This window comes from Macaca nemestrina, chromosome 12 (genome assembly GCF_043159975.1).
Source record: "Macaca nemestrina isolate mMacNem1 chromosome 12, mMacNem.hap1, whole genome shotgun sequence".
NCBI lineage: Eukaryota > Metazoa > Chordata > Mammalia > Primates > Cercopithecidae > Macaca > Macaca nemestrina.
Window position 1 is genome coordinate 57,664,367 of NC_092136.1, and position 23,237 is coordinate 57,687,603.

The 23,237-nt window shown below is 41.7% G+C and overlaps 1 protein-coding gene and 1 long non-coding RNA gene across 10 annotated transcripts in view; one reads left to right on the forward strand and one right to left on the reverse strand.

Moving 5' to 3' along the window:
* Positions 1 to 905: 905 nt before the first annotated feature.
* On the reverse strand, positions 906 to 10,436 carry LOC105488795 (uncharacterized). The gene is made up of 2 exons (XR_011610862.1): positions 10,215 to 10,436; positions 906 to 4,513 (listed from the first exon to the last, which is right to left on the reverse strand). It is a non-coding gene; the product is annotated as an uncharacterized lncRNA (long non-coding RNA).
* Positions 10,437 to 10,705: 269 nt separating this feature from the next.
* LOC105488732 (RIC3 acetylcholine receptor chaperone) overlaps positions 10,706 to 23,237 on the forward strand; it is a 70,208-nt gene continuing 57,676 nt past the window's right edge. For 5 of the 9 annotated variants that reach the window (XR_011610861.1, XR_011610860.1, XM_011753071.2 and 2 more), the window contains exon 1: positions 10,706 to 10,978. Coding sequence is in view for 3 of the 9 variants with exons in the window: in XM_011753071.2 (XP_011751373.1) it covers positions 10,855 to 10,978 (124 nt within the window). In the remaining 6 variants the exon portion in view is untranslated. Of the gene's footprint in view, positions 11,742 to 23,237 lie in introns of all 9 variants that reach the window. The other 4 variants (XM_071075142.1, XM_011753076.3, XM_011753077.3 and 1 more) reach the window with 3 other exon arrangements.

Consider the following 23,237-nt stretch of genomic DNA (forward strand, 5'->3'; position numbering starts at 1 on the left):
AAATAGATTTTTAGGTCAAAGAACATGTCTTAATATATAATACTAACATATTTCTCTTTATGCCAATGCAGTCATATAATATAAACATTAATGGGGAAGGAGCCCATGAAGACAAAAATGCCTAAGGACCATGACAGTCCTAGTGAGTCCCTGAAGCCAGGCAGAGCCCGCCATGTCTTGAACTCGACTGGGTCATTCATGCTGGGTGGTTTGTCTCTCAGCTCTTGGTAACAAAGTTGTGGCCAATACATGACCCTTAAGCACAATAGAATAACATTTAGTTGCCCATTGTTAATGATGAATAAGAAGATAGTAAAGCTATAATTATTGTATAAAGTATCTCCCAGTGGCAAAGAAGGTAGGCATAATCAAGTTATGAAAAACACAAAAGAGAGGAATTAGGTAGAATCAAACTGACTTTTTGTGATTCTTTTCTAGGCTCTAGGTTCTTGATCCATAGTCTCAACTGGAAGCAAGTCAGACATTAAATAATAATAATATGCACCAGTAGTAATATTTAATATGTGACAGGCTCTATGCAAAATGCTTTGCATGTGAACTCACTTATTCTTTGTAAGAGTCATTAATACTTTCAGTTGCTAGAGACAGAAATCCAATTTAAGCAAGCTTAACACATACAGGGAGGAATGTATTGGTTCATATGCCTGGGAAGAGTTCAGGGCAGCTTTGAGAATCAAAGAATGAGAGGGAGCAAAAGGAGTCTTGGGAGTGAAACCATTCAGCACCACCAAGCTCACTCTCCACCCCCTTTATTTTTGCTAGCTTCTCTTTTATCTTCTTCAAACAGGCCTACTCCACGTGGTAGAGAAAATAGTTGCCTGGAAACCCCAACTTTACCTCCATCTTAGTTTGGGCTCCCCTCAAAGCAAACTCCAAGGCAAAAGTTTGGGTGTACCACTTTATTTGGAAGGTGACACCTGAAGCAAAATGAGAGGGCAGGTAAGTAAGACAAAGAAGGGGCAGAAACCCCAAACAGGTGTGTCAGTGGGTTACAGCTGGAGCAAGTAGATCTCAATCCTACTGGGATGCCTCAAAAAGAATGTGTGGAGCACCACTCAGAATTGAACCGCTGAAGAACAAGGAAGCTGAGGTGTTTATCTGCCAACTCCCCTCCTTCATTGTTTGAGAGTTGCTCTGGGAGTGGTAACTCCCTAGCTTGCTACGCAAGCCAAAGAACAGCTTTATGCAGAGAGACACAGGAACTCAAGTTTGTGTGCAGGGACTGTCTGCAGGTGACCTCAAGGGTGAACCAATGGGGTATGAGTGGAGCCCCTATACCATCCACTACAACTCCTTCCAGCACCATGGCCCCTAAGCTACAAGGAGCTGCTGCTTCTCCAGCTGCAGCAAGCCCAGCAAGGGACCTGATCTATCAGGCTTAAATCACATGCCTGCTGTGGATCAATCACAGGTCCAGGAGAACAAAGGACTGCTTCCTAGGAAAAGGAGCAGCTTCATCTGTTGGAATACAAAAGGTTCCCCTAGTCCTTTTCCAGTAACCACAACCCATATTCACTACTTAAGTAGTGAATTATAAGAAGAAGAGAGGCTGGCCTTGCTCTGCCCAGTAACCAGGGAACTGGCAGACACAAAACTGCCTGGTTCTCCAGTTTTCACCAACTTGATCCCCTGCAGAAAGAAAACAGTCATTATCAAAAAGCCAATTGTCATTCTGCCTCTTTAGACAAATTCCCATTAAAGATAAAGCAAATTTTAATTAGATTAAGTATCCAATTATTGTAATTACATTTTTAAAAAATTCACATCATGAAGATGACCCTTTTTAAAAGGGTTACAGGAATAATTAGTGTATTCATATTAACCAAAATGTATTGGATAATATTTATACCCAGAAGACAAAGTACATTACACACACTTCACCTTTAGGGAAAACTTGCAAATGTTTTGGCAGTGACATGAATATTTATAGGCAAGAGTGTGCTTTAGCAAGATTATGTGAGGAAGCATTTAAATGCTCACCAATTTTTACCCAGGGGTAAAGTTTACAGAAAATGTAGTGCAGAGATTATGGATATGCAAAGTGTGACTTAAGCAGGGAATTTCTATCAGTTTGCTTAATTAATTGGCACCAAAGACTATTTCTCCTTATTCAAGGCAGAAATGCCCAAGGTATCCAACTGTGACTTCTCTCTGCTCTGCGTCTTCCAGGGACAGAGGCCAGTGAGGAGAGTTGGTAGGAAAGCAGTAAGGACATTCTCACCTTGACCACTCACCACCAGGAAATTTCTATCCTCATACCCCTAATCTTTGCCCACCTGTTCCCAATTGGGTAGAGCTTTAGGATAAGAAATGTGGGTCTTCTAGAGTCTTCCTCCCAAAGGTTTTCCTGGAAAACTCTTCCTTTTTCTGATTCCAATTTTCTTTCTTCAGACCTGCCTTTGAGTGGCAGCAGCTGCTACTGTTTTTATCTCACACATGATTGCCTTCCAGGCTCCATCACATTTGCTGGCTCAGTGGGAGGGAGGCAGCACACTCTCCATTTCACAGATGAGAAAACTGGGGCCCCAGAGCTTGGAATAACTCCCAGAACCACACCACAGAACTGGCCTTATAAGGAAGCTCCAGTGCCACAGATCCCAGACCTGCATGGTCTCTGCTCTGCCTGTTGGGAAACTGCGTTGTGGCTACCAGCCACAGGAACATCCCACCTCTGCTGCTGCCTCACCCACCAAAAGAGGTAGGCCAAGCAAGCATTGCTGTTTCCTCTCACAGATAACTTTCAAACCAAAGTTGGACATGGGTATGTCTGATGGGGGAAACAATTAACTATTTGCCTAGTAGCAAGGGGCCAGGAAATGTAGTTTGTTGGCTTATACATTGAGAACCTGAGACTCTCAATATGGATAATATCAAATGAAGAAAGGGTATTCAAAGATTGTGGACATCCACTATTGGCAGGTGTTCATCATATTTCCCTTATCCCTGATCAAAATTCTACCTATTGTTCAAAGTCCAGGTCCCATATGCTGTTCTGTGCATTCTGTCCCATCTCTTGCCTGTCTTCTCTAACCTCTTCATTGTAAACTTTGGAGTTACAGGCCTTGCTCCCTTCTGCTCAGTGTTCTGGGTACCTGGGTCTCATTTTCCTGCTAACCACCTTGATTTCCTGCCTGTAGTAAGGTGTATGACTCTCTACAATGGGGACTCCACAGTGGACAGAGAGAGAGAGAGAGAGAGAGAGAGTGAGAGAGAGATTTACTTTAGGCAACTGGCTCATGTGATTTTAGAAGCTGGCAAATCCAGACTCTGCAAGGTGGGCCAACAGGCTGGAGACCCAGGAAAGACAGATGCTGCAGTTCAAATCCAAAGTTCGGTTGGCTACAGAATTGCTTCTTGCTGGGGGAAGTGGGTCTTTTGTTCTGTTCAGGCCTCCAACTGATTGGATAAGGCCCACTCACATTATGAAGAGCAATCTGCTTTAGTCAAAGTCTGCCGATTCAAATGTTCATCTCATCCAAAAACACCCTCACAGAAACATCCAGAATTAAGCATGACCACATATCTAGGCACCATCACCCAGCCAAATTAACACACAATTAATCATTACAGTCACTTCAGGGACAAATTTGGTGGCAAATTCAGTCTTTTTGAAATGAGATTTTCTGGGGTGACTCTTCGAGGAAACTGATTGCTGATTCCTGGAGAGAGGTCTAGTTGCTCAGAACAGTGGCAGAATCAATGTGTGTTTGAGAAACTAGCAGCCTCATACTTGAATAAACACCTGCCATGAACGAGTTCTGTGCTCAGCCATGCCATGGGAGAAGCATCCTATCCTCCTGGGACTCCCAACTAGGTGAAAAGGCCCAAAAAACCCATAAGAAACAGTGTCCACAGGAATCTAGTGAAAGGAAGAGTCAGCATGGGATGGAATCTGGGAGAGCCTCCTGAAAAAAGTTCATAGTGTTTGGGCCTTATATTTTAGGGAAGATTGGCTATGAAAGGCAAGGAGGGAAGAAAATTGGGTAAAGGAGCATCTTAAGAGAGGAATACACAGAGCTCATGCTGGCCTAGAGATGAGGGGATGATTTTGGGCAAGGGAATGAATTCTACTTCAAGGATGAGAGCCCTTGGAAGGGTGGTCAATGAGCTGAGACTAAATATGGTAGCCAAAGGGAGTCATGGAAGGCTTTTGAGCAGGAGAGGATCCCAAGCTCAGATTCCAGCCTGGTCTGGAGGGTAAAGCACAACGGATAAGACTTAGGAGACCATGGAGTCTCCTGAAAACTAGGCTATTGCCTCTGGGCTCTGTTTCCCTTGCAGGGAGTTCATAAGAAGGCAACCACTTCATGTCCATTTTCTTCCTTCTTGGTCTTCTTCCTCTTTCTTCTATTTTCTTCCCATCCCTCCCTGGCTTCTCTCCCATTTTTATTTTCCAATCTGAATTCTTCCTCCTGCAAACATCTTGTGTGAGTTCTCCTCTGTCCTCCCACTTCTTTCTTCAGCTCCTCATGGGCCTGTCTTCCAGGGAGACCTTATATTTAGGAAATAAAGAAACAGCTGTCAACTTAATCCCGGGAGAAGTTTTTCCACAACGACTTATAAGTAAATGCCCTAGAAATAAAGTTTCCTGGCCGGGTGCGGTGGCTCATGCCTGTAATCCCAGCACTTTGGGAGGCTGAGGCAGACAGATCATGAGGTCAGGAGATCGAGACCATACTGGCCAACATGGTGAAACCCCATCTCTACTAAAAGTACAGAAATTAGGTGGGTGTGGTGGCATGTGCCTGTAATCCCAGCTACTAGGGAGACTGAGGCAGGATAGTTGCTTGAACCAGTGAGTTGGAGGTTGCAGTGAGCTGAGATTGTGCCACTGCACTCCAGCTTGGCGGCACAGCGAGACTCTGTCTTTAAAAAACAAACAAACAAACAAACAAACAAAATATATATATATAGTTTCCTCAATTTCCCTTTCCCATGTTAGAATTCAAGTGCCCTGATGTTAAACAAATTTTGACTTTAGGAGTGATTTCATGAACGAAGGCTTCCAACTCATAATGATAAACATTCTGGGGCACTTTCCCACAGGCTGTCAGATAGGAAAAATACACAAGGAATAGATTTCTAAAGTTCAGCAAATGAAGGGTTTAGCTATTGTTTTTGAAGACTATTTCCTCTTTGCTGTCCAAAAGAACTGGCAGACACAGCAGAGGTAGTGTAGAGAATCCTGCTCTGGGAGTTGGGAGAACTGGGCTTCAATCCCAGTGCAGACATGAATGATCAGGGTGATCTATAGCAAATCTTTGCCCCTTTGTAGATCCCAGTTTTCCCTTTAATCTAATAAAAAGAGAATTGAGACAACTGACAACTAATCCCTAAGGACCTCTCAGTCTCCCCTCCCCTGACCACCTTTAGTCTTCCAGAATGGACCCCTGGGAGGCTACTAGTCTCAAAGGATGTTTTGGGGATGCCAAGTCCAGCCCAGAATATACTGGTTAGAAGATGCTTTTAAGCCCGCAGGGAGAGAACAGAAAATCCCTGGTTGCATTTAAGCTCCAAAGGGAGCCCCTGTGCAAAGCTGGAGTGATTCCTGAATACCTCTTTGCCTATTTTCAAACCTTCACTACACTCAAGAATTCCTCCCACCCCACCCTGAGTCCTTTCTCAGATAATGGCCCAAACATATCCTTTACCAAGAAAATGAAGGCAATGAGAAATGAACCCCATGACTTTCTGTCCCTGCACCACTCCTTTTATTAACATATGCACCTGAACCCACTCCATCTCCTTTCCTCTGAGCTGATCCCTACTGCCAGGGAACTCAATGTCTGGTTCCCATGTCTGCTCCACAATCTGGGCTTTGCTCCTACATTGATCTCCCTTGCTCCTCTATTTTCCATCTCCTCTTTTCTGACATTTTTCCTCTAAATGTATAAACACGCTTTTCTCTTCCCTTAGAAAAGGCACCCTCAAGTTATCACCGTAACTTTTATCCCTTCTTTTCATGCCAGCTCCATATACAGTGGGCTGTACTTGCCATCTCTACTTCCTTGTCATTTCCTCCTTCTTCAGCCTATAGCCACCATTAGACTTTTGAGTTTTGATCTGCATTCCCTACCAATACTTTTTTTTTTTTTTTTTTTTTTTTTTTGAGACAGAGTCTTGCTCTGTCATCAAGGCTGAGTGCAGTGGCGCGCTGTCGACTCACTGCAACCTCTGCCTCCTGGGTTCAAGCCATTCTCCTGCCTCAGCCTCCTGGATAGCTGGCATTACAGGCATGCACCATCACGCCTGGCTAATTTTTGTATTTTCAGTAGAGACAGGGTTTTACCATGCTGGCCAGGCTGGTCTCAAACTCCAGACCTCAGGTGATCCACCCACCTAGGCCTCCCAAAGTGCTAGGATTACAGGCATGAGCCACCATGCCCAGCCCCCTACCAGTACTTTATTGGAAAACCTAAACCCTTAAGATCTTCAATTTTAGTGCACTCCCAGCTCTGATGTTATACCTCTAGCCACCAGAGACAGCAGCCATCCCAGGTCCCACTCCAAGCTGCCCCAGCTCCATGAGCTGCCTACCAGCTTTGTCGCCTTGAGGAGGCTCCCATGTCTTCCAGGCGCACATCCCAACTGACTGTAACAATGAATATGTTCCAAGCCAAATACTCTGGACTATAACTTGCTGCTTTCACCTTTCTCTTGGCCACTTCCAGAACTAATGAGATCATGATCTCTGCCCATTTACTTTGGCTACCATCTAAAGTCCAAGTCCCCAAGGTCATTAGTTTGCACATGGCCCCTCATCTCCATTCTGCTCACTTCATATTTTACTCTGACTCCATTTCTGACTTCCAAACCTTCCACTTACCGTGCCATATAGAGTCAAGATTTATCATCAGAAAAAATCCTATATCCTTGACTTCTTTGAAGTTTATCTTAACCTCCTCCTCCTCCTTTTTCTCCTCCTCCTCCTCCTCCTTCTCCTTCGAGATGGACTCTCACTCTGTTGCCAGGCTGGAGTGCGGTGGTGCGATCTCAGCTCACCGTGACCTCTGCCTCCCAGGTTCAAGCAATTCTCCTGCCTCAGCCTCCCAAGTAGCTGGGATTACAGGCATGCATCATCACACCCAGCTAATTTTTGTATTTTTAGTAGAGACAGGTTTCATCATGTTGGCCAGGGTGGTCTTGATTTCTTGACCTCGTGATCCGCCCCCCTCAGCCTCCCAAAGTGCCGGGATTACAGATGTGAGCCACTGCACCTGGCCTGTCTTCTTCTAATGAAAACTAGGCTGTTGCCTCGGGGCTCTGTTTCCCTTGCAGATCTCCCAAAGTAAGAGCTATTTTTCTTCCTACAGCTCAAAGCCAGGGAATAGAATAGATGCCCAACTTGTTCCCCCTTGCTGCTTCCAAATTGCTTCTTCCTCTTCTTCCTTTAAAAAACACAGCTCCTGGCCAGGTGCAGTGGCTCACGCCTGTAATCCCAGCACTTTGGGAGGCCAAGGCGGGTGGATCACAAGGTCAGGAGATCGAGACCATCCTGGCTAATACGGTGAAACCCTGTCTCTACTAAAAATACCAAAAAAAAAAAAAAAAAAAAATTAGCCAGATGTGGTGGCAGGTGCTTGTAATCCCAGCTACTTGGAAGGCTGAGGCAGGAGAACGGCGTGAACCCAGGAGGAGGAGCTTGCAGTAAGCTGAGATTGCACCACTGCACTGCAGCCTGGGTGACAGAGCAAGACTCTGTCTCAAAAAAAAAAAAAAAATAAATAAATAAATAAAAAATAATAATAAAAAAATAAACCACAGCTCCTTAGAAGAGCATGTCATCTGGCTGCTCATTACTTCTTCTGTTCCTGTCACCTTCCAACCTTGTAGTAACTCCACATTCGTTGAAGATTTTAACACTTGGATCAGAAATTTCCCACCATATTTCTGTCCTCATACATGGGAACTTCAACATAATGTTGTAACCTAGGTTTCCACTGTGGCTTCTTATAACTTCACATGAGCACTCTCACTAATGTCATCTTCTGCCAGACTTCATTTACTATAGATGGGCTGATGATTTCCATATTATTTCTAGCCCAAATGTCTCTTCTGAGCTCCAGGCCCATATATCCTACTGGATATTTCTACTTGGATATTTCATGGAACTTCAAATTCAGCTAGTCAAAATCTGAACTCATCTTTCTCACAAACCTGATTCTTCTGTTCTTAAAATCATGTTACATAGAATCAATGTCTACCCAGTTACCCAAGCTAGAATTTGGGGGTGGGGAGCAGTCATTCCAGACTCCTCTGTATCTCTTAGAGACCACATCCCATTAGTCACCTCCTCCTTAATCTGCACCTATAGTCCAGGAGTCCAGTGGTTTTCTGACTAAACCTCCCCAGAGAGTAAACGTGGTAGCTAAGATGGCAAATTCTTGAGTAAGCATGCCTGTGTTCAAATCATAGCTTCCAGTTTATACTGTGTAATTACTGGCAAGTAAATTATGTTCTCTGGGGCTCCATTTTCTTACCTGTAAAATGATACCCATAATATTGCTTACCTCTTAAAGTTATTGGGAGGATTAATTATGATATGTAAGATGCCTAGAACATAATCAGTACTCTAACTTTTAGTGATGTTAATAACATCAATGATAATAATGCCTGAGTGAAGCCAGCAGGGGCACCCATCTGGCTGCATGAATCAAGGAAAGAGATTCAGAAGATATCCATTGCTTTAAAAAAATTAAACAATTTTTTTTTTATTTTTTTATTTTTTATTTTTTTTAGAGACAGGGTCTCACTCTGTCATCCTGGCTGGAGTGGGTGCCCCTACTGGCTTCATTCAGGCATTATTATCATCTTATATATCATAACTAATTGTGGTTCACACAATCATAGCTCACTGTAGCTTCAAACTCTTGGGCTCAAGTAATCTTCCCACCTCAGCTTCCTGAGTAGTTGGGACTACAGGTGCACATCACCATGCCTGGTTAATTTTTCACATTTTTTTGGGTAGAGATTAGGGCTCTCACTATGTTGCCCAGGCTGGCCTTGAACTCTTGATCTCAAGCCATCCTCCAGCCTTGGCCTCCCAAAGTCCTGGGATTATAGGTGTGAGCCACCGTGCCCAGTCTCAACTGCTTTTTAGTCAGATTTCCAGCCAATTCTTCATTCAGACCCACTCCGCACCCTCGGCTTTAAAGGAACCCAGTACCTCCAATTCTTAAGAGCATGGGTTTTGAGTGGCAAATTAGTTTACTCCTTACAGGCTTTCCCTCCACAGCCATTTAACTTTTTATGCTCTTCACCTGTGCTAATGTGGGCGCCAACGACCCACACTATCGTGCTGATAAAATTTGAAATATTTTTGATATCTTGGTTTAAAATACTATTAAAATAAATTTTACTTCTTTTTATTTTTTAAATGTGGCTACTGGAAAATTTTAAATTACATATGTGGCTGGCATTATGTTTCTATTGGACAGTGTTGCATGTGTCTTACAAAATTGACATTTCTCATCTGCTGTCATGTTTTCTATCACTGTATTTAGTCTTGTAGTTTATACACTTTATTTATTTTCATTTTGGGGCACTGTCTCGGGAAAACAAAGATAAATGCATATGTTACATCTGCCATGTTTACCTGGAAGTTCTACCTAAGCTTTTCACAATGTAGCTCCTGCTTATATTTGTGCACTTCGTGTCCTGTCACTACTCTATTGCCCTGCCAAAATGAATTACCAATAGCTTTCTGAACACACCAGGAAGCTTCCAGCTTTGCCTTTATTTTTTTGGCCTCCTTTTCCTGGACTACCTTTCTAACCCCTCCCACCTGTCTGCCTAGTAAGTTACTCATTTTTCAACAACGAACTCAATTTCACCTTCTCAAAGGAGCTTTTCTTGACTTTTCCTTGTACCAGTTGAGCAGACTGCTCGGGGGTCCAGAATATTTCCTGCATTTTTTTGTTTATATCATTATCTGCCCTACAAAGGGAATCCGTTTTATTTATCAGACCTGTAGTGCCAAGTTGAGGGTCTAATACATAGTAAAAACTAAAATAATGCTAAATGAACAAATGAAGACAGTAACAAAGAACGGCGGGATTATAGAGGAAGGAGAGGCTGACTGAAAAAGTTTCGAGAGAGCAGTATTTTTAAGCTGTTCTTCAGAGAAGTTTTTGACAAGTGGAGATGGTGTCAGGAATTTTCCAGGCAGTGGGAACAGGACGAGCAAAGCTTACCTGAAGACAAGCAATATGCTAAAGAAATAGTAAATCATCCAGTTTGGAAGGAGCATTGGTAAGACCAGATCATGCAGGGCGTTGAGGTTATAGAAAGGACTTTGACTATTGTTCTGAAGATAATGGAGAGTTAAAAGGTTGTAAGCTGGAGAGACAGAGAAATAGTCTTCTGTTTTAGCATTATCACCTGTGGCTGCAGCTGGATAATGAAAGAGAGGGGTATGAGTGGAAGCTGGAAGACAGTGAATTCATGGAGATGAGGAGAAACTCGATGTTGTGGTTTACGGGTGGGTGGGGGGCAGTGGTGGTAAGTGGGGATAGAGATCCGGGCACGATGTGTAGGAGGTAGAATGCACAGGACTCAGTAACAGATGAACATGGGGAGTGAGGGAGGAGTTTTTAGTTAGTATGAATAGGAAGGCGAGGGTACCCTTTACAGCGACGGGTAACCACGCCGGAGGAGCAGGTCAGCTCGACGCTGGAGATGAAGGTGCAGGCGCCTCGCACACCTTGTCCCTCGCGCGACGCCGTCCGCGCCGCCCGCGGTTTGATAGGGAGCGGCAGCCCGCGCTGCGGTTCCGGTTCCGGTTCCGGTTCCGGTTCCGGTTGGCGTTTGCACCTGCGACCGCCGTGAGCAGTCATGGCGTACTCCACAGTGCAGAGAGTTGCTCTGGCGTCTGGGCTTGTCCTGGCTCTGTCGCTGCTGCTGCCCAAGGCCTTCCTGTCCCGCGGGAAGCGGCAGGAGCCGCCGCCGACACCTGAAGGTAAGAGCAGGCCAGCTCTCTCTAAGCTTCCTGGCGCCGAAGAGTACGGAGAACGCTGCTCGAGGGAGGGGTGACTCTGAGAGTCTGCAGCCTTCACCGAAACATCCACCAAACTGACAGGAGAGGGCGGACGAGACGGCGTTGAAGGGCCAGTCCCCACGGTTCCATTGTTATCAGCGGGTGGCGGCCCAGATGGTTCTGCTGCTGGAAGGGCCAGGAATGTATGCGTGCATGCCTGGGCATCCTCTAGGTGGCCTTGCATACTCCCGTTTACGCGCAGCCGTTTCTCTCTTACCCCACTGATTTAACTCATCTTGTCACCATTTGTACACGTGCTTTGAGCCAAGGGTTCCCAGTTGGGTTTTCCTCTTTAGGTTTTCCGTGTACTTTCTGACGCGCCGCTTCGTACGAAATCAAGGCAAATGCAATTGGTACAGCAAACCTTAATTCGTTATGTTTTTTTCAACTTGGTGCTGGGCTCTCACTGCTTCAGGGTCTTCTTGTGCCTTTAAAAATATATCTTGAAGATTTTAATAACCATAGTTTCAGTTGCTGAGGTGTGGTTATGAACGAATTATTACGTTCCCCTTATTGAAGCAGTTTTTATCTGTTAATTGTTCGTTGTTGGCATGATGTATGTGGCGTTTAAAAATTCATCCTCTTAGCTGCACTGGGGCCTTTTACAGAATGAGTGTAAAGGCATGGTGCTGAAGGCTGGGAGAAGGAACCAGAACAATTCTCTACAGGTCATGAAGTTCTACTGGTAACTTTCTCCTGTAAATTATCCTTGTAACATCTTTGAGACATGATTTTATGGTGTCTGAACTCTTCCAGTAATGTTTAAACTGTTGATTGCTGGACAGCTCCTTTTGAACTGTAATCCACTTCTCTCTGCTTAATACACATTGGCTGTAGTTCCATTCTCTTGAGCATCATACACGCTATAAATGCAAAGCACCAAGCTTCGGGGTGGAGGGCAGATTGAACACATAATTCTGTTTATAGAATTTGCCTGATAATCTGTGTGCTTGTAAGACTATCCACCTGGAAGAGACTTCTAAAACATATTTGCATATTTGTTCTTTTTTTTTTTCTTTGTCTCACTGCAGTAATCCCAAAGATTTTTACCTACTTTGTCTAATGATATTGTCTGCCTTGAAGAAGAGTAAATTCATGATGATCCTGAACAGTGAAGATTCTTCAAAAACAGTTTTTTGGTTTTTTTTTTTTACTTGTCTTTCCATTATGGTGAATTATCTTGAACAAGTACTATTGACTGTGAGTGGGAGACACTCTTCTGAACGTTGTAGAAAATATAGAGTGGAGATTAGACATGGGGTTGTTGCCTTGAGAACAACCAACAAGTGTTGGTATTCAGTGTTCTCATCTTAGGATCTTTGTACTTTCAGTTCTCTTTATTCCTGAAGTGCTGTGCTCTTCCCTCAGTGCCCTTCTCATCATTCAAATTTCTGCTCAAATGAAACCTTAGAGAGACTTCCCCTGATGACACTAACTAAAATAACTCTTTCCTCTCATCATTCCCTATTTTATCATGTTTTATATTCTTCCTGATAGGCATCACTATATGATATAGAATATTCTTAAGTGTTTACTTGTTTTTTTGTCTCCACCTTCTAGAATGTAAGTGTGCAAGGGTAGGGACTTTATCTTGTTTATCACTATTTCTTCAGTACCTGGCATATAATGGGCAGTCAATAAATACCTTAAGATTATTAAGCTACTAATATTGTAAATTCTGTTTTTGAGAAAGAGAAGCTACTGAAGAAGCATAACCTAGGAAAAAACTTACCTGGAATGATACATTCCAGTAACTGAAACTTGCAGCAATGAATCTTAACCATTTTGGGGTTACATACCTCTTTGACAATCTTATAAAAGCTATGTATTTTCTTTCTTTCTCTCTCCTTTCTCCTTTCCTCCCTCCCTCCCTCCCTTCCTTTCCTCCCTCCCTCCCTCCCTTCCTCTCTTCCTGGCCCCCTTTCCCTTTCTTTTTCCGTTTCCCTGGGTCTCACCCTGTCACCCAGGCTAGAGTGCAGAGTCATGATCACAGCTCACACCAGCCTCTCCTTCCAGGGCTCAACTGATCCTCCCACCTCAGCTTCCCAAGTAACTGAGACTACAGGCACATGCCACTATGCCTGGCTAATTTAAAAATTTTTGTTTGTTTGTTTGTTTTTGTTTTTGTGTGGAGATGGGGGTCTCATTGTTTTGCCCAGGCTGGTGTCGAACTCATGGGCTCAAGTGATCCTTCTGCCTCGGCCTTCCAAAGTGTTGGGATTACAGGCGTGAGCCACTGCACTCAGCCTAAAACGGTATTTTCTCTCTAGAAAAATGTACGTACTCTATAAATGTACTCAGAATTTCAGTATCATCAGAGAATTCACAGAACCCAGAAATCCCTGCTTTGAAGAAAGGGATAACCCTGAGTATTTGAAAATTCTTAAAAATACATGTCATTATGTCTTCCATTTTTGCCCATTGATGTGCATGAAACAAACACAGTTCCCTTTCCACATGAAAGTCTTTAAGATCGTCTTTTAACAAATATTTATGATGTACCGTATCACATACTATGCACATAGTATACAGACACTATATATTCCAAGAAAAACTGAGTGCACTCCATGCTTTGAGGAGGCTACAGTTTAGTAAAGGAAAGCAGACATGTCAACAGATAAATGCAAAACAGACATGTCAGCAGATAAATGCAAGGGTGTTGGTCACAGTTACTCAAGTCTGCACAGGGAACAGTGGAGACACGTATGCAATGGTCAGTGTTATTGGGACTTAAGAAGGGTTTCATACACCAGGTGCGACAGCTCATGCCTGTAATCCCAGCACTTTGAGAGGCTGAGGCAGGAGGATTGCTTGAGCCTGGGAGTTCAAGATCAGCTTGGGCAATATAACAAGACCCCCCATCTCTACAAAAATAAGTTTTTTTTTTTTTTTTTCAATTAGCTGGGCATGGTGGTGTGTACCTGTAGCCTGAGGTGGGAGGATCCTTTGAGGTCTGGAGGTCAAGGCTACAGTGAGGTGTGATTTTGTAACTGCACTGCATCCTGGGCAACAGAGTGAGACCCTGCCAAAAAAGAAAAAAAAAAAAGATGGGTTTCATAGAACATAGAGGAGGGAAGTCTTTTTTTTTTTTTTTTTGATAACAGCTTTCTTGAGATCTAATTTACATATCATACAATTCACCCACTTAAAGTTTACAATTTATTGGGTTTCAGTATATTCAGAGTTGTGCAACCATCACCACAATCAATTTTAGAATATTTCTTCAGCCCCCAAAGAAACCCCATACTTTTTAGCTATTACTCCACAAATCCCCCACCCCACCTCCAGCCCTAGGCAACCACTGATCTACTTTATGTCTCTATAGATTTGCTTGTTCTGGACCTTTCATATAAATGGAATCATATAATATCTGATCTTTTGTGACTGATGTCTCTTAACTAGCATAATGTTTTCAAGGTTCATCCATGTTGTAGCATGTAGCAGTACTTCTTTCTATGGCTGAATAATATTTCATTGTGTGGATATACCACATTTCATTTATTCATTAATCAATTGATGGACATTGAAGTTTTGCCTTTTAGCTATTATGAATAATGTTGCTACTGATGTCTGTATACAAATTTTTGTGTGGACTTAATGTTTTCATTTCTCTTGGGTGTGTACATTTGGAAAATGTGAGCATTCCAGCGTGGCTGGAACTAAGCATGGAATTTCTAGGTCATATGGTTATTACCTGTTTAACCTTTTGAGGAACTGCCAGACCATTTTCCAAAGCAGCTGTATCATTTTACATGACCAACAGCAGTGTAAGAGGGCTTCTGGTTTCTTGTCAATACTTGTTTGTTATCCATCTTCTTGATTATAGCCATCCTAATGGGAATGAAATGGTATTTCATTGTGTGATTTTATTTGCACTTCCCTGATGACTAATGACATTGAGCATTTTTTGTGTGTTTATTCACTCTTTGTCTATTTGTATATCTTGTTTTGGAGAAACGTCTATTCAGGTCCTTTTAACCCTCTTTAAAAGTTGGATTACTTGTCTTGTTTTTTTTTTTTGAGAGAGAGACAGGGTCTCACCCTGGTGCACAGGCTGGAGTACAGTGGTGCCATCATTGCTCACTGCAGCCCCAAACTCCTGGGCTCAAGTGATTTTCCCACCTCACCCTCCCAGGTAACCAGGACTACAGGTGTGTGCCACCATACCTGGCTAATTTTTAAAATATTTTAGCAGAGATGAGGCTGTCACTGTATTTCCCAGGCTGGTCTTGAACTTCTGGTCTCAAGTGATCCTCCCACCTTGGCCTCCTGAAGCACTGGGATTACAGGTGTGAGCCACCACACTTGGCCTCTGGTCTTTTTATTGTTGAGTTGTAAGAGTTCTTTGTATATTCTAGGTACAAGTCTGTTATCAGATATATGATTTGCAAATATTTTCTTCCATTCAGTGGTTGCCTTCACTTTCTTGATGGTGCGCTTTGAATAAGAAAAGTTTTACATTTTGATGAAATCCAGTTTATCTACTTTTTTCTTTTGTTTCTTCTGCTTTTGGTGTCATATCTGAGACAAACTGCCAAATCCAAGGTCGTGAAGATTTATGCCTATGTTTTCAAGTTTTATAGTTTTTGCTCCTGCAGTTAAGTCTTTGATCCCTTTGAATTAATTTGTGTATATGGGTAAGGTAGGAGTACAACTTCATGTGGATATATAGTTGCCCCAGCACCATTTGTTGAAAAGACTATTCTTTTCTCATTGAATTGTCCTGGCACCCATGTCAAATCAGTTGACTCGAAATGTAAGAGTTTATTTCTGGACTCTCAATTATATTACATTAATCTATACACTTATCCTTATGCCAGTACCATGCTGTCTTAATTATTGTACTTTTCTAAGTTATGAAATCATGAAATGTGTCCTCCAACTTTGTTCTTCTTTTTCAAGATTGTTTTGCTATTTTGGGTCCTGTGACCCAGCATTTCCATATGAATTTTGGATCATCACTTTAGTTTCTGCCAAAAAAAAAAAAAAAAAAATTGCCAGCTGGGATTTTGATACAGTGAACTGAAGCAGTTTGGAGAGTACTACCATCTTACCAATATTAAATCTTTCAGTCTTTGAGCACAGGATTTCTTTTTTATTTATCTAGGTCTTTAATTTATTTTAAAGGAGGTTGTAGTTTTTAGTGTGAAAGTCTTATTTTGTTAAATATATTCATAAGTATTTTATTCTTTTTGATGTTGTTATAAATTTTGTTTTCAGATTGTTCCTTAGTGTATAGACAATTAGTTTTGTATATTAATACTGTGTCTTGTCACCTTGCTGAACTTGTTATCTGCATATAGTTTTACTTTTTTTTTTTTTTAATCTGAATGCCTTTTATTTTTATTTTTACTTTTCTTTGCCTTACTGCCCTAGCTGGAACCTTTAGTTCAATGTTGAATAGAAGTGGTAAGAACAAACATCCTTTCTTGTCCTTGATCTTAAGAAGAAAGCTTTCATACTAGCATATGTAATGTTATCTGGGGGCATTTCATAGATGCCTTTTGTCAGGTTGAAGAAGTTCCCTTGTATTCATAGTTTGTTGAGTGTTTTTCGTTATGAAGGGGTATTGAATTTTATCAAATACTTTTCTCTATGTCTGTTGAGATGATTATGTGGGTTTTGTCCTTTATTGATGTGGCATATTACATTAATTGAAATTTAGATGTTAACCCAGCTTTGCCTTCCTTGGCTAAATTGAGGAGGCAGCTCTTAAAGTGTTTTGTTTTGTTTTGTTTTTAAATAATCCAGATGAAAAAGAACGACATTCTAGGCAGAAGAAACACAGAGCAAAGAAACACAGAGGCTTAGGGCCAGGTGCAGTGACTCATGTCTATAATTCCAGCACTTGGGGAGCCCAAGGCGGGCAGATTGCTTGAGGCCAGGAGTTCGAGACCAGCCTGGCCAACACATAGAAACCCTATCTCTACTAAAAATGTAAAAATTAGCCCGGTGTGATGGTGCACGCCTGTAATTCCAGCTACTTGGGAGGCTGAAGCAGGAGAATCACTTGAACCTGGGAGATGGAGGTTGCAGTGAGCTGAGATCCGGCCACTGCATTCCAGCCTGGGCGACAGAGCAAGACTCTGTCTCAAAAAAAGGAAAAAGAAAAGAAAAGAAACATAGAACCTTGAAGTATCCTTAGAGTTGTGAGAGAAGACACCAGAGAAGTTGCCATGGGCCAAATTGTGAAGGTTTTTTTCTGTCATACTTAAGGAGTTTGGGTTTTATTTTAAAGGCAGATGAGGCATCACTGAGTGTGTAAGGAGAAGAGAAACATTTAACCTGGTTTTAGAAAGGACACCCTAGCAGCAGTGTAGACACTGCGTTGTGAGGATTTCTTCAGGAAGAAGATTGTTGTAGTCATCCAGTTGAGACATCATGAGCATCAGCAAGTCATTGTCATTGGGCTCATCAGTTAGGATGCTTGTGACAAGTGACAGAAAAGTCAGCTTGACTTGTCTTAAGACAGGGAATTTATTGACTTGTGTAAATGAAAAGACCCTGTGTTAGAACTGTCTTGCAGTATGGTTTATCCAGAGACTCACAGTTGTCACATTGGGGCTCCAGCTTTTATTTTCTGTGTCCTTTTCACTCTGGGTTCATTCTCAAGTTGGTTCTGTACCCTGGCTGCTCTCTCAGGGTAGTAACAATGGTTGAAAAAGTTTCGGACATTACTGCCTCACATGCAATTGCCCAGAGAAAGTGAGAGTGCCTAATTTATATATGTGTGTGTGTAGAGCTGGCCTAGAACTCCTGGCCTCAAGTCATTGTCCCACCTCAGCCTCCTAACATGCTGGGATTACAGTACTTTGCTGGGCACAGCTCCAGGCCTCTTTTCTTTTAAGTCCTCCTTCACTCTCACCTTCCAGCCCTACTCCCCAGATTCTTTCCCAGAAGTTCCAGCAAACATCCACTCACGTTAATGGCTTGAATTAAGTTAACTTGTGGTGCTGTGGGTAGAGAGAATATACTGATGAATCCACTCTGGAATTGAGAGGAGTTTCCAAAGGAAAATATGTATATTGGAGCAAGAGAGGTTATCAATGGATAGACTGGAAGAAAGAGAACAATTTTAAGAGATATTTTAAAATAGAATTGGAAAGTGAGGGAGAGGGAGACATCTAGATTATTCTCAGGTTTAGGTGAAGGCGTAGATGGTGATTTCCTTTACCAAAATAGGAATGGAGGAAAAGTAGATTAAAGGTGTGTGAAAGGAAAATAAAAACTTGGGACCCCAGTTCACTATGCCAAAAGGAAAAAATTAAACTGAAAGCTGAGTCATGCAAGAAACTGCCTTTCCTTTTGTTCCTAAGCAGGTAGCTACAGATAAAAAATTAAATATCTCCACAGGTAGCTACCCTATGTTCACCTTATCTTATGTAAAGTACCGATTTACTGAGCACCAGATGAATACATAATTGACTATTCCCCTACCTACTCGTTTTCTCTTGCAACATATGGATTACCGTACCCTTCTTTCCCCTCCAGCATACTTTTCCCCTTGAAATATTGAAGCCCTCAAAATCATCTTTGGAGAAAGGCACAGACCTCTCTCCTGGGCGTGTCCTTAACGTTGGCAAAATAAACTTCTAAATTGATTGAGGCCTGTCCCAGATACTTTTTGGTTTACAGGTGTAAGATGATTAATTCAGGAATTGAAAAAGTGGTATTATGTCCCTTTCTTCAGTCTTCTTTCCTGTGTTAATATCCCTAGCTCCCTCTTCAATTCCTGGTATGACCTAGTTACAAGTATTTGAACATAGCCCTCTTAGAAGAGGCTTTTAGAACTGCAAATAACAGCATATCTAAGACAGTTCATGAAAGACCAATGTGTTGTTTCCCTGCACTTTTCTTTTTCTATACTTAATGCTTTCTGGGGATTGCTTTAGTTTGTAGCATTTTATTGCTGACTTTGCTGTATGTTATAATTCTGTGCCTTTTTTTTTTTTTCTTTTTAATAGGAGCTGCTCATCTAGGTTTTGTTCATTTTCTACTGTTCATTTGATGTTTCGGAATGAAATGTAGGACTTTGTAGTTTTCCCTGTTGCATTTTATCTGTTTAAATTTGGCCAAGAATTCTAGCTCTTGAAATTTTTTCAGAGCATTCATTGTTTTATTCAGTGTATTTGTTTACCATTTCTTAGCTGTGTGCCATTCCTGATTTTTAAAAAACTTTTTGTTAAAGACATTTTCTAACATAAGCAAAAGTTAAGAGAGTAGTAAAATGAATCCGTATCACCCTGCTTCAGCAGCCATCAATATATGGCCAGTCTTGTGTCGTGGGTATCCCCACCCTCTTTTTCCCCCACTCACTGGATTATTTTGAAGGAAATCCTAGACACTGGATCATTTTTCATCCTTAAAGGCTTCAGTATGCATCTCTAAAAATGGATTCTTATTAAAATATAGCCACAATACCATTGTCACACCTAAAAAATCAATACTTCCTTAATGTCATTAAACATCTAGTTGATGTTCAAATTTTTCCTACCATGTTATAATTTTTCTTTTTTCTTTCTTTTTTTTTTTTTTTTTTTTTTTTTTTTTACAATTTTACCTTTGACTATGATCAGCATGTTTTCTCTTTTTGTTTGTTTTATGAGACGGAGTCTCGCTCTGTTGCTCAGGCTGGAGGGTGGTGGCAGAATCTGAGCTCACTGAAACCTCTGCCTCCCAAGTTCAAGCAATTCTCCTGCCTCAGACTCCTGAATAGCTGGTATTACAGGTGCCCACCACCATGCCTGGCTAATTTTTTTGTATTTTTAGTAGAGACAGGGTTTCACCATGTTGGCCAGGCTGATCTCGAACCCCTGACCTCAGATAATCCTCCTGCCTTGGCCTCCCAAAGTGCTGGAATTACAGGCATGAGCCACCATGCCCGGCCTCAGCACGTTTTCTTGGTAGGTCAAATTATTGTTTTAAATGTATTAGTCATTTAAAACTGCTTTTAGAGTCCCATCAATGTATTCACGGAAACGTTTTGTTTAGGGTCATTCAACCAGTTGGTTATTTGGTTGCACTATTCCGTCTTACTCTGTCACCCTGGTTTGTCTGCTTCTTCCTTCCCCACTTCAGTCTATTCTCAATATAGCTGCCATAGTATTATGTTGAAGCTTAAGTCAACTCACATCTCTCCCCTCCCCAAAACTCTCCAGCGACTTCCTGGCTCAGATGAAAAGATAGTCTATACATGACCCAAAAGGTCCTATATAATTATCTTCCCCATTTGCTTCTACTTTTGTATCTTTCTCACTTTGTTGTGGCCACACTGGCTGCTTCCTCACTGTTGCTTGAATATGCCAAGCATACTCCCAATTCATTGCCTTTGCATTTGCTGCTTCCGTGGTTTGAAATGCTCTTCTTTTGGATATCCATATGCTTTTTCCTTGATCTTCGTGTTTTCTCTCAACTTGCATTTCCTGATGCCTTCTCTGGCCATTCCAGCTAAAATCTTAACTTCCAACACTGTCCTACCCCGTCTCCCTGCCTTATTTTTTGTCCTTAGTATTTATCATTATCTTGTTTATTGTCTCTTTTCCTGCTTAGAAAGGGGGCTCTGTGGCCAAGCGGGGTGGCTCACGCCTGTAATCCCAGCACTTTGGGAGGCCGAGGCGGGTGGATCACGAGGTCAGGAGTTCAAGACCTGCCTGGCCAACATGGTGAAACCCTGTCTCTACTAAAAATACAAAAATTTGCTGGGCTTGTTGGCAGGCGCCTGTAATCCCAGCTATTTGGGAGACTGAGGCAGAGAATTGCTTGAACCCAGGAGGTGGAGGTTGCAGTGAGCTGAGATTGTGCCACGCATTCCAGCCTGGGCAACAGAGTGAGACTCCATCTTAAAAAAAAAAAAAAAAATGGAGGCTCCGTGAGGCTAAGGATTTATATTTGTTTTGTTCATGGCTGTGTGTCCAGCTTTAGATGAGGCCTGCACATAAGTAGACAATAAATATTTATTGAATGAGCGAAAGAATGAGTTAATTAATTAGAGCTGGCTCCTAGGGATCATGACTTCCTCTGTTAGCATTTGTAAGCCATTACCTTATTATTATTGCATTCATTATGGTTACATAAATGATCATTCAACCATATGATAGACTATTATGAATTCAGTAATTTATATTCGCGAAGAGTTTTAAATGACATGGGAACATTGTATGATACCAGTGAAAAGTAAAGATATATACTCACTAGAAAGATGTCAACATTTTAACAGTGGATATTTCTAGATCACATAATTATGAGAGGTTCTTTAAATTTTTCTGTACTTTCTCAATTTTCTATAGGTATGCATTTCTTTTATAATCAGAAAAAAAGTACTTCCTTTTCCCTTCCACATCCATTCAAAAAAATGTAAGAATCCTTTTTAGAATCTAGCCCAAGAGTTACAACCTGTTCACTTCTCTAGTTTGTAGAGTTTGACATCCACTTTCTGCTTTCCACAGACTGGAACAGTAGTTCTCTATCTTCATTCTTTTAAGACTTCACTTTTTACCAACATAATTTCTTAAAATTTTTCTTTAGTTCAGTGACCTTATTTGGAAGCTTTCCCAGTTCTCTTTATAGAAATTATTTAGTGAATATACTTGAATTTATCCTCCTCTGGTACTTTACTTTTGTCCTTAGAATTGTTAATTCTCCACTGAACCAGAAATTTATCCCCTTTGATATAAAAGCAAAATGGAGGTTGACAAGTTCTGTTTTCTTAACATTTTGTCCTAAGGCAAATTGCCTTTTTTCTCTAAACATCACTAAAAACACCCCTTTTGCTTTTGCTAGCCTTTTTGTAAATCTGGATTTATTTTGGGCCTTGGCCTCCTCGTGTCATTCTTCCAAGTCTTGCCACTCTTTCATGCTAGTTGCTTATGTGTCTGTCCATCTTTTCTGTCCTTTTAGAAGAGCTACCTGTACATCTTTTTTTTTTTTTTTTTTCCCTCTGCTGTTCCTACCTGCTTGAGAATTCTTTGAAGTGCCCATATAGAAAGGTATTTTATGGGCTTTCCTCTCAGAGAGCATCTCATGCCGTGGTGTTATGTCTGTTTTCAAAACTTCTTAACTCTGGGCCAGGAACGGTGGCTTACACCTGTAATCCTAGCACTTTGGGAGGCTGAGGCAGACAGATTGCCTGAGATTAGGAGTTCAAGACCAGCCTGGGCAACATGGGTGAAACCCTGTCTCTACTAAAAATACAAAAATTAGCTGGGCAATGTGGTGCATGCCTGTGGTCCCAGCTACTTGAGAGGCTGAGGCAGGAGAATCACTTGAACCTGGGAGGTGGAACAGTGACCCGAGATTGTGCCACTGTCCTCCAGCCTGGGTGACAGAGACTCCATCTCAAAAAACAAACAAACAAAAAAAACCACGCAACTTCTTAACTCTGGCTTCCTAGAGTTTGTGCTACACGATTCCTACTTTGTTGTCAGAAACACTAAGATCTCTTTCTCCTGAGGTTCTCCCTTGATTTCGTCAACCAGTTTCTTCCTTGTTCAGAGTAGCAGTTCTCCTGCTCTCCCTAGTGCCTGTGGAACATAAAAATGTCAGCACACTTGGTCTAGAACTTGTCAGTTGTTCCATTGTCAACTGAATGAGAGTTTGAATAGGTTCCAGGGTAGTTGAAATACTCCAAGATGACAGTGTGCCACTCTGTGTTAGAGGTGGCTTCAAGAGAGTCCTATCTACTACTTCTACTTGGCTGGGAACCTTTGGTGTTCCCACAGTAACAATGTATCTGGGCATCTTTCCTGCTGACCCTGCCTGAATGCTTATAAATAGGGTTCCTTAGTAGCCCCCCTCCAGTGGCCCTGTTCCTGTGGAATAGCACAGACCCTTTGTCACATATACATATCCACGGATACATACATATACACATATACATATATGACATACAGATATAATTCTTTGTTATATTAAACTAGCTTCTTATGTGTTGGTATGTAAGTTCCTGAAGACAAATATATTATTTTGGTTGCTTACCATTTATTTTCCCTAATGAAGCATCAGAAATCTACTCTGAAGGAATGTTTGAAGGACAGAGATTAGGAAATCATTTTGATTTCAGAGGGTCATTTTCCTGTTCATATATTATGGAAATGAACAGAAAACAATGGACAATTTGAGAGCCCATGAATGCATGTAAATTAGGCATTTTTTCAAGTTTAGAAACTTACAGGTAAGTGGGTAT